The sequence below is a fragment of the Epinephelus lanceolatus genome, chromosome 9 (assembly GCF_041903045.1).
Source record: "Epinephelus lanceolatus isolate andai-2023 chromosome 9, ASM4190304v1, whole genome shotgun sequence".
NCBI lineage: Eukaryota > Metazoa > Chordata > Actinopteri > Perciformes > Serranidae > Epinephelus > Epinephelus lanceolatus.
In genome coordinates, this window is record NC_135742.1 from 42,673,702 (window position 1) to 42,688,268 (window position 14,567).

The following is a 14,567-nucleotide window of genomic DNA, read 5'->3' on the forward strand; positions in this document are numbered from 1 at the left end:
TGCCCAGTAGCATTAAAAGCCAACCTAGATGTAAGTGCCTTTTTTGAAACACAGGCAACAGAGTTTGAAAGTCACAGTCAGTTTGGTCACATTAGGAGATGGCGTGCAGAATCCGTCACCACAGAATCAATGTAGATCGTAAAGCAGATATGTTAATGCACCTCCCTCCACTAAATGAAGAGAGACTGGAACTAATGGCTGAATTTTGGAGAGACGATTTTCCCTGCAGCGCCACACCACTAGAGATGTGTTGATTCATGTCAGTAAAAGTAAGAAAGGCCAGTCAGTTCATTAATGGAACAGATTTTAAACTCTGGTTTTGTTCACTGTCCACGGTTGTACTGAGTTGTTAATGACTTAAACGCTGGCTCTGAACAAATGGGTTTAACCAACCACAGCTGACACAAACTCTCTACAGACTATGGACTTCTACAAATATCAAAAGAAAAGTTCAACATTTAATCTGCTGAAATAAGCTTATCTGCTTCCTGGCAGGGAGTTAGATGAGGAGACTGACCCCACACTCACATTTGTCTGTTAAATAAAAACTATAGCAAACAACTTAGCTTAGCACAAATACTGAAACTGGAGAAACAGCTGGCCTTAATCTGTCCAATGATAGCATAATTCACCTACCAGCACCTCTAAAGCTCACTAATTAACACTTGTTAGTTTCATTCATAGAAAAAATGTAAAGACATTAATTGGTTGTTGTACAGTGGGTTATGTGCCAGGGGATTTCTTGGCTGAATGCAACTTTCTTGAGTCACACATGGCAGCCGGCAGTACTTAGTGTTAGTATTAGGACAATCCTTTGTTTGCCCTGCATTATGACTGGGCCATGGACTCAACATTAGAGGGGGGGCAAATCTGTTGGGGGGTTGGTCCCCACCCTTGGCCCCAGAAAAATTTCAACATTTTAAAACTAATTTCCTATTATATTATTTGTAATAAGCAAGCACAGCTATACAATATCCTGTATTAGTATACAGCTAATAACAGCTACCAACTGTCTACACACAAGTCAAAGACACATGCAATGCAACATAAATGATTAACACTTTTGCTCAGACTTCATGAGGGCTACCTGACAAATATTACACAATAAAGACATTACCATTAGTTGAATCTGCCTGTCTGCCAGCTAACTAACTATTGTTGGTTGTTGGATGAATGCGTGGCTAATAAACTGCAAGTTATGTTGCTATGATAGCTAACATTAGTAATGATTGATTGATTAGCACTCACAAATTGGTACAGTGTTACAATGGTAAGTGTGACTATCATCAGTTGAGCACTGATGATAATCAAGCACTGAAATGTTTGCTGCTGTTCTTACTCACTCTTTATTTTTTGCACTTTGAGCACCTTTTTGTGCACAGATGTCCTAATAAATAGACTATTTTTGCATTGATCTCAGCCTGTGGACCTTTTTGTGGCTTTCTAGCCCAGTTACACTGGTTTGAGGGTATCTCTTCTGCTGTCCTTTTGTGTTTGTCTATTGTACCGATGCAAGAAAACCTTTTTTTGTTGCCTAAAGTAGACACAGTTTCACAGTAACCAAAGACAATAATAAGTTTCCCATCAACAAATGATAGGAACATTAAAGGGTCATAACTTTATGCAAAACTAACAAGTGGAATGTATCAGCTGTTTGCGAGCTGATGCACAGAATGTACACCAGTGGTCGCTAGTTTACCTTCTGACAGAAATTTAGCATAACATTGCGAGATGATCACAATATGTAAAATTAGCCTTTTCATAACACTTAACAAAAAGTACTGAAATAGAGAGACAGTGTAGTGTTTGACATACCTACCCACAGCAGTCAAGCTATTTTTTTTTTGCCATTGCAATTCAAATATCAGTATACTTTATGTCATATACTGCTACAAAGAAAGTGCTGATTTCCCTTTTTTGGCTGCCCACTAATTGTTGTTTGCTTGTCCACATGTAGTGCTCATCTTGTCCCTAATTATGTGTATCAGACTGACCACTTGAATTATGTTGTCATGAACACAGACACACAAGGTGCTATGTGTTGGGATCTCTCCTTTTTATCTCGTCTTCCTTTGACTGCATTTCTTGTATTATTGTATAACTGTCAAAAAGAAGACAACGTGATGTTCGACAGTGGAAATGTTTTCTAGGACATCACCAATGTCAGGGTCTGTGTGGTTGTGAGCAGCAGGGACTGACCGGTTTGACAGGTGCCGGTGGAGGTGGAGTTGGAGCAGGGACATGGTGCACAGGCTTCGGTCAGGGCAGTTCCCGGGCTGCGGTAGAAACCAGGCTTACACTCCTCACAGTTGAATCCCTGGGTGTTGCCCTCACAGTTCAGACACACTCCTGGAGGACAGAGCAAAGGTCAGATGATTAGAGAGGTATTTCCCGGATCTGTACACTTCCATCAAAACAAAAAGTGAGCTAAGCTTCCTTTTTTTTTTTTTTGCAAACTCATTCCAACGGTGCTGCTAATAGCTTTTAGTTTAAGATAATATTAAGCTGCTATCAACTGAATTTCACCATATTATACCAGAAATATTACAAAGTTGCATGAGTTCAATGTTCCAAGAGAACTGCAATAATATCATAGTACTAAATCCTCTATGTGGCATGGTATTCACCACCTTCACCTCATCAAGTTTTTTTTGTACACGTTGCTGTCTTTTAATTACCTGACACAGGAAAACTGTCTGAAGATAAGGGTTCTCCAAGGAAGTATTGATATAGAAGTACAAAGAAACGTGAACATGTGATCAACCAAATCACATCATATCCATAACATCAGAGGACAATCATAATCAGTGGACCAGATCAGCTTTTTGAAGAAGGCTAATTCATGATCAAAAGGTTTTTGTGTACTCCCTGAACGCTCATCATTTCCTTCTCATTTTATTTCTATGGAAATTAAATCAGAGGGTATAATAATTACCATGTGTTTCACTTGATTATTATTATAATACTTTTTATTTAATAAAGAAATCACATTGTGACTTTTACTAAAAGAGGCCAGAGTAAAGCGGCTACCCTGCTATTGCTAGCCAGTTGTTTACAGTCCTGTAACATCATCCTCACCAATGGTAGTCATCATGTTTGCCAGCGACTGTATTTTAGACAGTATTAGAATATAATACGGTCAGGATTTCTAAATATCTTGGTATACCGTAGTACCATGATACCGCCCAAGTCTAGTTCTATGGATACCTCGAGTCTCGCCTATACTTGAGAAGGTTTGTTCCCAGTAAATGTGTCTTTACTTACAATCAATGTACTCCATATTAAAGCTGTGTATTTGTCTTTTTAAGGGAAGGACAACTAACCTAAGTGAAGAGCAATGAATCGCCTAACATGTACAGATACATAAGACATAAAAACAGAATTGTTGTTGAACTCAAACATTAACTGTACCAGTATTTGTCTATGCACATCAGATAATTAGCAATGTTGTAAAAGAAGAAAACAAAGTATATCATTATGTGATTCCTTAATTCTCCATATTGACATAATTTTCAACTAGATAATATACCTCAACAGCATAATCAAATTTCTAAAATTCAGTTATGGCTTTTGGTTTTGGTGTGCCACTCCAAGATTTTCAGTGGCCCTACCTGGCCACCACTAGGAAACATTTCTGGACTGAACTTATCTGTTGAGACTGCACCTCGACCCATAAAGAAAAAAAAATTTCTGGGTTGTACTCATTTGGTTAAATTCACTTTTTGTAAGTTGCTTTGCATAAAATCATAAGACTTGTTTTATGTACAGTACCAGTCAAACGCTTGGACACACTTTTTCATTCAAGTAAATGGTAAAGTGTGTTCAAACTTTTGACTGGTACTATATATCTAAGTTTATATGTTTGTTTTTTATTTGCTTACATAAAAAACATTATATTCCCACAACAAAGCCATTAATTGTTATTACTGTAAATATTTGCATAGGTTAGTTACCACTATCCTGCTGTATATAGAGTCTCTGTCTGTGATGCCTCCATGATCATACATAGGTTATGTATACATGACTAAACCTGTCCACAGGCTGCCTAGCTTGCTACATCTTTGTATCCCAACAGTAGTTTCAACCACCAACTATGGAAGAGTCTACAGGCTCAGCTTTCGACCATGCATTAACCCAGTGTCAACAGAGGGGTTACCAATCAGCTGACGAGTCACTCCATCAAACCCCATAGTACATATCACAGGTTCCATAGATGGTTGAAGAGGGTTTGACCTGGTTCCTTACACCAAATTGTGGATCAGTGATGAGTAATAATAGCTTTCACACTTTTTTTGTTGATAAATTATGGATTTTATAAGTGAACTGAGACTAAATGAAAGCTTACACTTATTATGATTAAGTGAAGCAACATGGATGTAATGCATCACCAACACCCCAGTTTTATAGAGCAGGATTTAAACATGTGCACTTACATTCAGAGGTGAATATCAAAATGTAAAAGTGTGTTTTTGTGGAAATAAAGATCTTAATGATAAACTGAAATATTCTTTTTTTTCAGTGTACATTTCTGTGGCATTGTCTCAGTGATGGGGACAACCTGCCTCTGCCCTGCAGAAAATGAGGAGCTCTTGTTATGTTTATCTTAACTCCACAGTGTTTGGGATACTGTATAATTTGCATTTGCACAATGTGTTGTTGTGTAAGCGGCCCCGGGGAGAGGCCAGGGTCAGTCTTAAAAGGGAGCTGTCAAACCTGAGCTATGTTAATCCACAGCACTATGAACACTGAGCCCAGGCAGGGCTACAACACTCCATCTGGCCTTGCATTTTAATGGCAAGACATGTGGCTTCTGAAACAGCCCTCCACCTTCCCCCCTGCCTGTCACTCCCCTGACTGCTGGGAGTGAGCAGCAATTCTCCTTTACATGTGATCAAGGATACAGAAGAGTATAAATCCACCTTAAATCGCACAAATCATACTATAAACTTGATTTGTGATATTCCACGTTCTCAAGTTCCTCCTCACCAACTGAATATTACACTTCTGTTGTGGTTCTGCAGTAAATATTTACTTCAGACAAACTGGAGACTTTGTGTACTGCCAACGTCTCTGAAGTAAACACAGCAGATTATCTTTAGTACCAAGGTTTTAACTTGCACAGAGCTCAAGAGGTACATTTATGGGGAACTTATTGAGCATTCCAGTGGCAAAGATCAGACTGTTAAGCTTCAGCTTTCTCATGCAGAGTCCATTTGCATGCTGAAAGGACCAGACACAGCTGCTCCTTTCATTACAGGCACCAATAGATTAGCATTGACATTGTTTGGGTCTTAGAGGGGAAATGTGGGCTATTGAAAAATCAAACTGATTTCTGGTCTCTGAATGGCACAGATCTAGTTGGATAATTGTCACAGTCTAAAGAGTGTCATTGAAAGAGCACATAGTGACATTACATTCATTGTATGCATTATTGAAGCATTAACATTTAAGTGGAGCTAATTATAACAACTTTATATATTACTGGACAGTTTAATCTATATTAATGTGTATCATTTTAGATACAGATCATGTTTTGTGCGAAAATCTGCAAAGGCACTTGTAACTACAGCTGTCAAATAAATGTAGAGGAGCAACACGCACAATACTGCTGTCTCAAATGTGATTGAGTAGAAGTATAAAGAAGCTCAAAATAAAAAATATTCATGTACAAGTACCTATCAATTGTACTGCACCTAGTAACTTTTCACCACTTATCTTAGGTGTGATCTCCCTGGGTGAATTTGAACCCCGAATCTCCTGTGTTTTAAACAGGTGCTCTAATCAACAAAGCCACAGGGCCTCAGTGACATCTGACAATGACTATCCTAAATACTAAAATAAGTGTTTGTGTCAAACAAATTGTAAAGCTTGGTTTGGCTGACTCAAATTGAAGGTAAAGTAGCCTATGTTTTGGGGGGCCGGGCCTATGAAAAACCCTGCTGCAGCATTATGTTTTTATTTATTTATTTATTTATTGACAATAATCCTGTAACCTATATTATGAAAAAAACATTTTGAAAAAAGTCAATGCATCAAAGGTGACCGACACTAACTCGCCCCAGTATTATTTCTTATTTAAGAAGTATTTCACTGCTGGAAAGATGGTCTTTTCATAGAACAAGTCTGTCTATACAGCAGAAAGACACAAATATTTTTGAAATTGGTGCTACATGACCACAGTAAATGGGGGAAAGTACTATGGCATTCACTTTTCACAGAGGTAGAAAACCTACAACTACCAAAGTGCATTGTGCTTCACCAGACCAATAAATGCTCCCGCTGGTGGGTGATGTATTGTGAGTTCCTCATCCAAAAAACAATATGGCCGCCGGCTGGTGATAAATATCTTACATTACAGTTAAACAGTGAGCCAAAATATGTTTCTGAAAACAACTGAGGCAAGATAGAGACAAAGCAATAGTAGAATCTCAGTAGTAGAATCTCATCTTATTTTTTCAGCCTCAATGTTTACACCACAGGAAACAGTAAGGTCACCAATTCCTGTTCACAAACTCTCTTATCACAGATGAACAGTGCACCAAAATATGTTTCTGAATACATTTTAGGTGAGAAATATGCAACGCACTAACAGAATATTGGTTTATATTTGATCAGCACTACTTAGTTTTACTGTTCGATCTGAGATAGGGGGAACCAAGAGAGAGAAAGAGACAGAGCGAAGGGTGTGTTTCTTTCTCTTGACCCACTACTCTTAGTGTTCTAATAAGGAAGTAGAATCTGTAGTTTGAGCAACATTCCGAGAGCCAGTGAATCCGTGGGATTTTCACTGGCAAATGAACAGGGAGATTTGGATGATGGCAAGCTGGACAGAAGTTTACCATAGTTCATTTACACATACTATGCACACTGTTATAATACAAAGTTGGTTAAATAGTTTCCCTTTAAGAGAGAAACAGCAGCCAGTCTGTTACATCAGCATTGATACAGTGCATGAGTCTAACACCAACATGTCCTGTGTTCTCAGCACACTTACCGGACTGTGGATGGCAGTAGTTGGTGTGGTTCTGACACTGGCAGGGCTGGCAACCAGTGCTGCTGAAGCGGAAGAAACCTGGGTGGCATTCATCACACTTTGGTCCATACACTCCTGTCTTGCACACACAAATCCCTGAGCTGAAAGAGGCAGAACAGGAGACAGCTTAGTGGACAAAAACCAATCCCAGACAACACTTCATTTAATGCAGCACAGCACCAAGCCAAAGACGTGACAGGAGCTGAGTGTGATTGCTTTTTGAATTGCAGTAATGGCAGCTGATGTCCAGACTGTTGAGGTGACTCTCCACTTGACTCCCTGCAGGTTCTCCCATTCACCCATCTGCCTTCTCTAACTCTGTTCCAGGTATGAAGCATGTGGGAAGCACCCTGCATCACATACAGTTCTCGGCCATGTGAACATATTAGGCGTGCTGCGCAGGGCAGTGCTGAAGACTGGCATCCAGCACCACACTGCATAAAACCTGTTTTCCCCTTTGTATTTCTTTAATATGTCATATTGTCTGTGCCTCATCACAATTGTAACTATAAGCAATCTGTGGAAGTGTTTCTATAGCAATGATAGCTGACTGACACTGAAAATACTCCCTGTCTCCCTGTCACATGTCACATTAGTGGCTCCGGTGATTTCAACACACAACAGTCGTACGAAAAGTGAAGAGTGCTATGGTAGTATTTCTCTGATCAGTGCAGCCATGGAGTGATCTGTATGGGTAAGGGGGAGCTGAGTGCGCTGAAGATGAGCAGAGCTTTTGTCTTGCTTTCATGCCAGTCATTCATGTGTTTGTGTTCCTGTTTATGGAGTGTTTTTAGTGATCTGCCTAAACTGTTAGTGTTGTGACTTAACTGCTGAACTGCATTTTTGTCAGTTACCAAACAGGTTCAGGTGCATTTCCACCCACGACATATGAGACACTTGAAATAAGTTCAAAGTACAAATGGGGCCACAGCCCCTTTATTCTAATACATAATAAAGATCATTCTCAATTTAAATGGCTTGAACGTGTGTGTTGCCTTCTGTGCAACAAATTCCAACACATCACAGGCCCTTTTTACACCTGGTATTAACATGTGTCTTGGATGATCGGGTCACAGGTGGACGGCTCTAAGTACGGGTGTGAATGCACACAGTGTCTCCTCAATACATCTTGAGATCCAATCGCTCAGATCACATTCTGAGGAAGTTGTGAGATGGTGACTGTATTTGGACGAGAGGTTGGAGCTGCAGAGGAACGAGGGATGGATCTGACTCATAGACTGTGGCATCGCCTCATAGACAGCCTGCCACTTGAAGCGGCCCCACCCTTAAAGATGTGAAACTTTATGCCTAATAATATGGAAATTGGTAAGTAATATAAAAATCCACCTCTTGTACAGTTGTCATGTACAGGGAAATTAGCTATAGAGACCAAAACTGTTTTTTTGTCCCAGGCTGTAAACATGTTTATTTCTGCTGTAAAGTGGGCACTTTAACATGGGGGTCTGTGGGGACTGACTGGCTTTAGGAGCCAGTCTCAGGTGGCTAATGTAGGAACTGTAGTTTTTGGCACTTCCATGTTGGCTTCCTTTGTATGCCCCAGAGGTTGCCACTTGCTAAAACAGTTCGACTTGTCGATGACTCTTAGATAACATTAACCATGTAATGCTAACACTTAAGCCTGATTTATGGTCCTGCGTTAAATCAACGATGTCGCTACGTCGTAGGGTATGTGGCTACGCAGAAGGCTCGCCGTAGCCCCCAGCGTAGCCTGACGTGTACCTCCCCAAAAATGTAACTACACATCGAGGCAATGCAGACCCAGCACAGACCGAGAGGGCTGTGATTGGTTTGCTTGGTAGCAACGCACTTCCGGTTCCGTATTTCCAGATTGCGCCATCCCTGCCATCTTTAAACATCTTCTGTTGCGATGTAGATGTTGCAGTATTAAGGCCCATTTATGCTCAACGTTCAATACGGATACGGATACGGATAGAGCCGTCTGTCCGTGCTCCGCGTTCATTTCTCTGTGACCGGAAAAGCCGGAAGCTAAACAAAGAATCAACTAGAGAAGACGATAACCATTCAGGAAAGGAACACAGCCTCCTACCGCTCTGGCGGTGAATTGCACCACGACGAAATGGAGTGACGGAGAAGTTCGAAGGGTTCACGACAGCGTCACATCAACGACGTAGGTACGTTGGAAGTACGCCGCAGGACCATAAATCAGGCTCTAGCCCTGTCACTGTGTGTGTGCAGACAGGCTCTCAACAACTATCTGTTTCTGGCTCAAAGCTCACACTCCTGCAGTAGTAGTTTCCTATTGCAGGGGAGGTTGCAGGACCAAGGGTTGTGCAGAAGGGCCTGAGCATATCTGTGTGTAGCTTTAAAATGAAAAAAGATTTTAGCCATTTTATATATGAATGGCTATAAGTGTGTGTACTGCATGACAAATCTCCAACCAGTTAAAGGCAATAATGAATTTGGTCTTTACAAATGGAAATGATACAGGTGTTTATTAACGTATAGAACAGGTCAGTGAGATCTGCTCACAAGTGGTCACTCGAGACGCATGTGGAGATGCATTTTAATGCCAGATGTGAACACCATGAGATAGAGCTGTCTACTTGTGGTCAAATCACTCATGATGCATGCTAATACCCCATTTGACAGGATCACAAAGACAGTTATGTGACAATATAATAATTAAGGTATGAGAGGTGACACTGACAGGGTGAGTTGGGTGAGATGGTTAGTTCTGCATAGGACTCCAAAAAGGTTTAGACCAGCTCCATTTTATTAACAGAACTAGAGCTAGACTGATAAATTCGCCATGCCGATATATGGGCCAAAAAGAGCATATTGCATATGTCGGTGTTGATGTATATATCAGTTAAGTTACAAGAATGTGCAGTACAAAAATTACGAAGAAAGTTTTAGATAAATCAGAAAAAATGCCACTATTACATACATAAACCACAGCAGAGCACTGATAAGTTGATTTTTACCCTGTAAAAATGCCTTGTGGTTTTAAACCTCCGTGCACCAGTCAAGTTGCACTTACAGTTTACATCCATGTCTGTGCAAACATGGATGCTTCACACACATCTTCCCCCCGGCAGCACAGAAGATCTATACAATCCACACACTCTTTGGTTTTGTCTTACCTAGAGCACTTTCCTGTAATCTGGTCTTCAGCATCAAAATCCAATCTGAAAAAGCTGCAGATTTCCCATAATAAAGCAGCTCATCTGGCAGCTACATGTATGCACACCTGGCTTGGCTGGTGGTTGAATAAAAAATGTCCTTATGTCTCCTGATGTTACTGTGGAGTGTCATTACTACCAACAAACTGTCCAGTTTGGCTAATCAGATACACATGGCCTCTGAACATGGTTACAGTACAAGAGGTGCAGCCTCTGGTCACAAAATGCTCCCGGCACCCAGATTTTCGGTGGATTTTCGTAAATCCACCGTTACATACAGGTCAATAGCATCTGGCATTCTCAGCCTACTGATATGATATCTAATGTCAATGACAAAACTACCTTTAATAACAACATAAACAACATAGACAGATAAAAAAAAAACACTGGTTCAACATCACGGTTTGTTTTGTGTTTATATCTAAAAATAATAATAGTTGAAATACTGTTTTTAAATTCATGACACTCCCAAATATCAATATCAGTATCTCCCTCAAAACTCCAGTATGAGTGGGGCTATAAATAGAACAAGATACAAGACGTCAGAGTATTGAGCATAAAAGCCTTTTGTTGGCTTTATTGTTTGACATAACAGTAGAATTGTTCTGAGCTGAGAAAATCTCCTCCTCTTGACTCTGAGAATGCTCCAGCAGAGTCAAATCCAATTACATTTGAGCTCTCCAGCAATAATACACTCATAAATAACTAATTTCATTTGTTAATATGTCTTTCAAAGGTTGGATCTGCACTCCAGCAGTCCTGTGTATCTGACTGTTAAACACAACAGCTCATTTATACATGAGGGAATAGAGAGAGGCAGTGAGAGGCTTCATTTCTTCCCATAGAGAAATCTCCATTGCTCTCTGATTCCACCCACACTCAAGGTAAATTCTTATAAGTACAATGCTAAATCGAGCCTGGTCAACCCTCCAACACAGACAATGGACTCAGAAACATAATCTGGGGACAATAACTTCAAAACAATTGAAGTAAATCAAGAGTGACTGGGAGCACTTTCCATGAGCGTGTGCGTGGGTCTTTATACAATCCGGGCTTTGTTAAAACAACTGCACTTAATGCAAATGAAGAGGCCCACAGTGATGCTTAGTGGGGCGTGGGCACTGCTAGGGGACAAGGCTGGGAAATCAACAGTCCTCATTTGTCCAGCTAAACACACACACACATGCAACAATGACAAACATATCCACATGCAGCATCATGACCCACAGTCAGAGAGATAATGTCCAAGTGTCACAGAGAAAGTGAGTAAAAACTCCACTCAGTCCCTGCAAAGTGCTTCATTTCACCAGGTGAAATTCAGTGAAGTGCAACTGCAGATGACTGCATCCTCGAAAGTTAACATTTAGCAGTGAAAGTCTTGAGATCAGGGACACACTGTTGACAGATCCCTGTTGGATTTTTTTCAGCCCAGTCAGCAAAAGAAAATGTTTGTATTTTTTTTTCAAACCACAAATACATTCCATTTGCATGTTTCATATGTATCATATCAATGTTTCTACAGTGACATAAAAGCTGACTTTGCCATCAGGAGGTGGAGGGGAAGGTGGATAGTGTGTCACTTTGACAATACACCTGCCAAGCTGCAGACCCCTGTTTGAAACCAACAAACAACAAAACCAGTTGTGATTTAGCGAGTTATTGCTGTGTTTCCTGTGGCTTTTTAGACATCAAACATGGCTGTCATTGTTTTTCCCGCTGAAATTGACTGGTTCATAGAGGCATACAACTGCAAAGCGGTAATTCTAGTTTTATATGTTTTGGCAAATATTTAGTGTAGAAACTAGCAAAAGTTTTAATTTGTTTGTGAACTCCACTTTATCTTCTGCACTCCACTGTGCTGGTTTTGCACATTAAAATACCACTACCTTTTGCACTACCCTCATTCCCACTGTAAACCAAAGCCTCACACTATAAATTGAAATACTTATATTAGACTGACATTGCACATACTATATGTACATTCTGTGAGTATATGTGTATAGGTATATTGTTTTATTTTATTTGTATATATGTTCTATATGTGTGTGTGTAGCATGAAGGGGCTACAACTTACATTTCACTATGCAACCCTGTGTTGTAAAATGACAAATGAAATGAATCAAACTGCATCCTTCTGCAATATGATTTTAGACTAATGTCTGTTTGACTAAATGGTGAAATGTCAGTTCATTATCAATTAATCTCCCAACTGTCTGAGTTTATTAATTGATTATTAGTTCAATAAAATGGTGTAGAATGGTCATCATAATTTCCCCAGAACCAAAGGAAACTTTTTCATGTGTCTTGTTTTGCTCGACCAAAGGTCCAGAACCCAGTGACTTTTTATTTTCAACAATACAACACAGCAAAAGAAGAGAATCATCACATTCCAGAAGCTGAAACCAGATAATGCTCGCCAGCAGTTATTCAATATTGAAAACATTTCTGTGGATTTACCAATCGTCTCAGCTCTAGAATTAAGAAATAATTAGTATTTCTGATACAGCCTCATGCATGCTGCCACATGCCAGAGCGTGCATGACAGACGACTGTGTCATCAATAGAGATCTAATCTGTCTGATGTAAAAAAAAGTATACAGATGGCAAGAAAATATCAAAGTGCATGGGTGTGCTAAAAGCCTCATGACTGATGGCACACACTGATAATAGTTATTTTTAAACATTTGTCACTTTAACATTTGCTGAGATTAAGATTCTACGTTTAAGTTTTAATGACAAACTTTATACAGTTAATAATTAGTCATTGATTTCTTTGATGTTTAAAGGAATACACCTCCCCCATAAATGATAATTTGTATATCAATTACTCACCTTGTGCTATGCTGAAATTGTGAAGCATGCCTCCATAGTGGACGACGAATCCAAAAACAAAGAAAAATCTCAATAAATTAACTCTGTAGGGGCCCAACAACAACAACAAAACCATACCACACATCTTTTTACAAACTCACAAAGTTCATTTGGTATAATCCAAATCACCTTTAACCAGTCGTTTGCACACTATCTCCCAAACACATGACATTACCTTGCCGTCAGAGGATGGGGAACTGAACTGAAAGTAAAACTTATCTAAGCTTTCTTCAAAGCCAGACTCCATTGACAGAATCGCTAACTTTACCTCACTGAAATTGGGATCTGCTGCTCTACCACTGCCTCGTTCATTTGGTTCATTTGTGTTGCTGTTTGACTTTGGTCTTTTAAATGGTTAGTGTGGATTTACCAAAGTCACATAATAACACAAACAAACTACCCATCGAAGCAGTGGCAGACCAGCAGCTCCCATGTTTAATACCGTAAAATTTAAGTTTTTGTCAGTGGAGTCTGGCTTTGAAGAGAGAAAAGATAAGTTTCACTTTTTATTCAGTTCCCTGTCAGTAAAGGCTGTCTGTTTGGGGAGTACTGAGCATACAACTGGATAAATGAGACTTGGATTAAACTGCACAAGTGGTTTGAAAGTTTGTAAACTGATGTTTTGCTATATTGCTGTTGTTAAACACCAACCCCCATGACTTCAATTCATCAAGAATTTTATCAGTTTTTTTCCTTTTCTCAGTTCTTGTTTTTTCACCGTGGAGGCATGCAAGAAAAACAAAGTTTGACAACACACACACATGTTGAGATTTTGCCATTCTGTTCAGACTTTGGCATCTATCTCTTTATTATTTCTTAAAAATAATGGTTGTATAAGTACATTGAGTAGGACTGCTATATGGTAATATTATAAGGTATACGATTTTTGAATAAAAAAAAGAAGTAACTTGATTTCACATATTTATTTGCTGTATTAGTCAAAACAAGACACACCTGCCCAGTGATATATTATTCATCAACAGTTTCTCAATTGATTTTCAAGGTAATTTACATTTTCATGATATATATTCATAAGAATTATTACAACATGTATGGGGGGTTTTAAGCATATTACCCACACCTAGTGGCAGTGTGGCTAAAGATATTAAAATGCTACTTATTGGACCACCTTTTCAGGCATGTATTAGAGAAGAATAAGCATTATAGATAGTATCACTGTCAGTAATGTGTGCAGCCATCAGTCCTGCCAGTCTGTGGACAGTGTGAGCTGTTGGCAAAGACAGTGACTGGTTTTAGCCATGCCAGGCCATGTGTTCAGCAGTGTCCATTGTCTGGCACACGTGCTACTTTGTTTTCTTGTCACACAAGCCTTTGATGCAGGTCAGCACAAGCGGCATGTGCTGTTTGAATGCTGAATTTAAATGGCGCAGAAACCCCGCCCATCTGGCATAAAGTGTTGCTCTGCCTGTCAGGGAAAGAAGTAGACCCGTGTAGCTACAAACAGCTACAAGCACCTCAAATGTTACTCCTGTATCCCC

General features: G+C 39.7%; 1 protein-coding gene across 1 annotated transcript in view; it reads right to left on the reverse strand.

The window, feature by feature from the left end:
* Positions 1-14,567, reverse strand: part of LOC117252727 (multiple epidermal growth factor-like domains protein 9) — a 57,297-nt gene that overhangs the window by 22,970 nt on the left and 19,760 nt on the right. Inside the window, exons 3-4 of the mRNA XM_033619825.2 lie at positions 6,995-7,134; positions 2,200-2,349 (exon numbers count right to left, since the gene is read on the reverse strand). Of these exons, the coding sequence (XP_033475716.1) occupies positions 2,200-2,349; positions 6,995-7,134 (290 nt within the window). The remainder of the gene's footprint in view (positions 1-2,199; positions 2,350-6,994; positions 7,135-14,567) is intronic.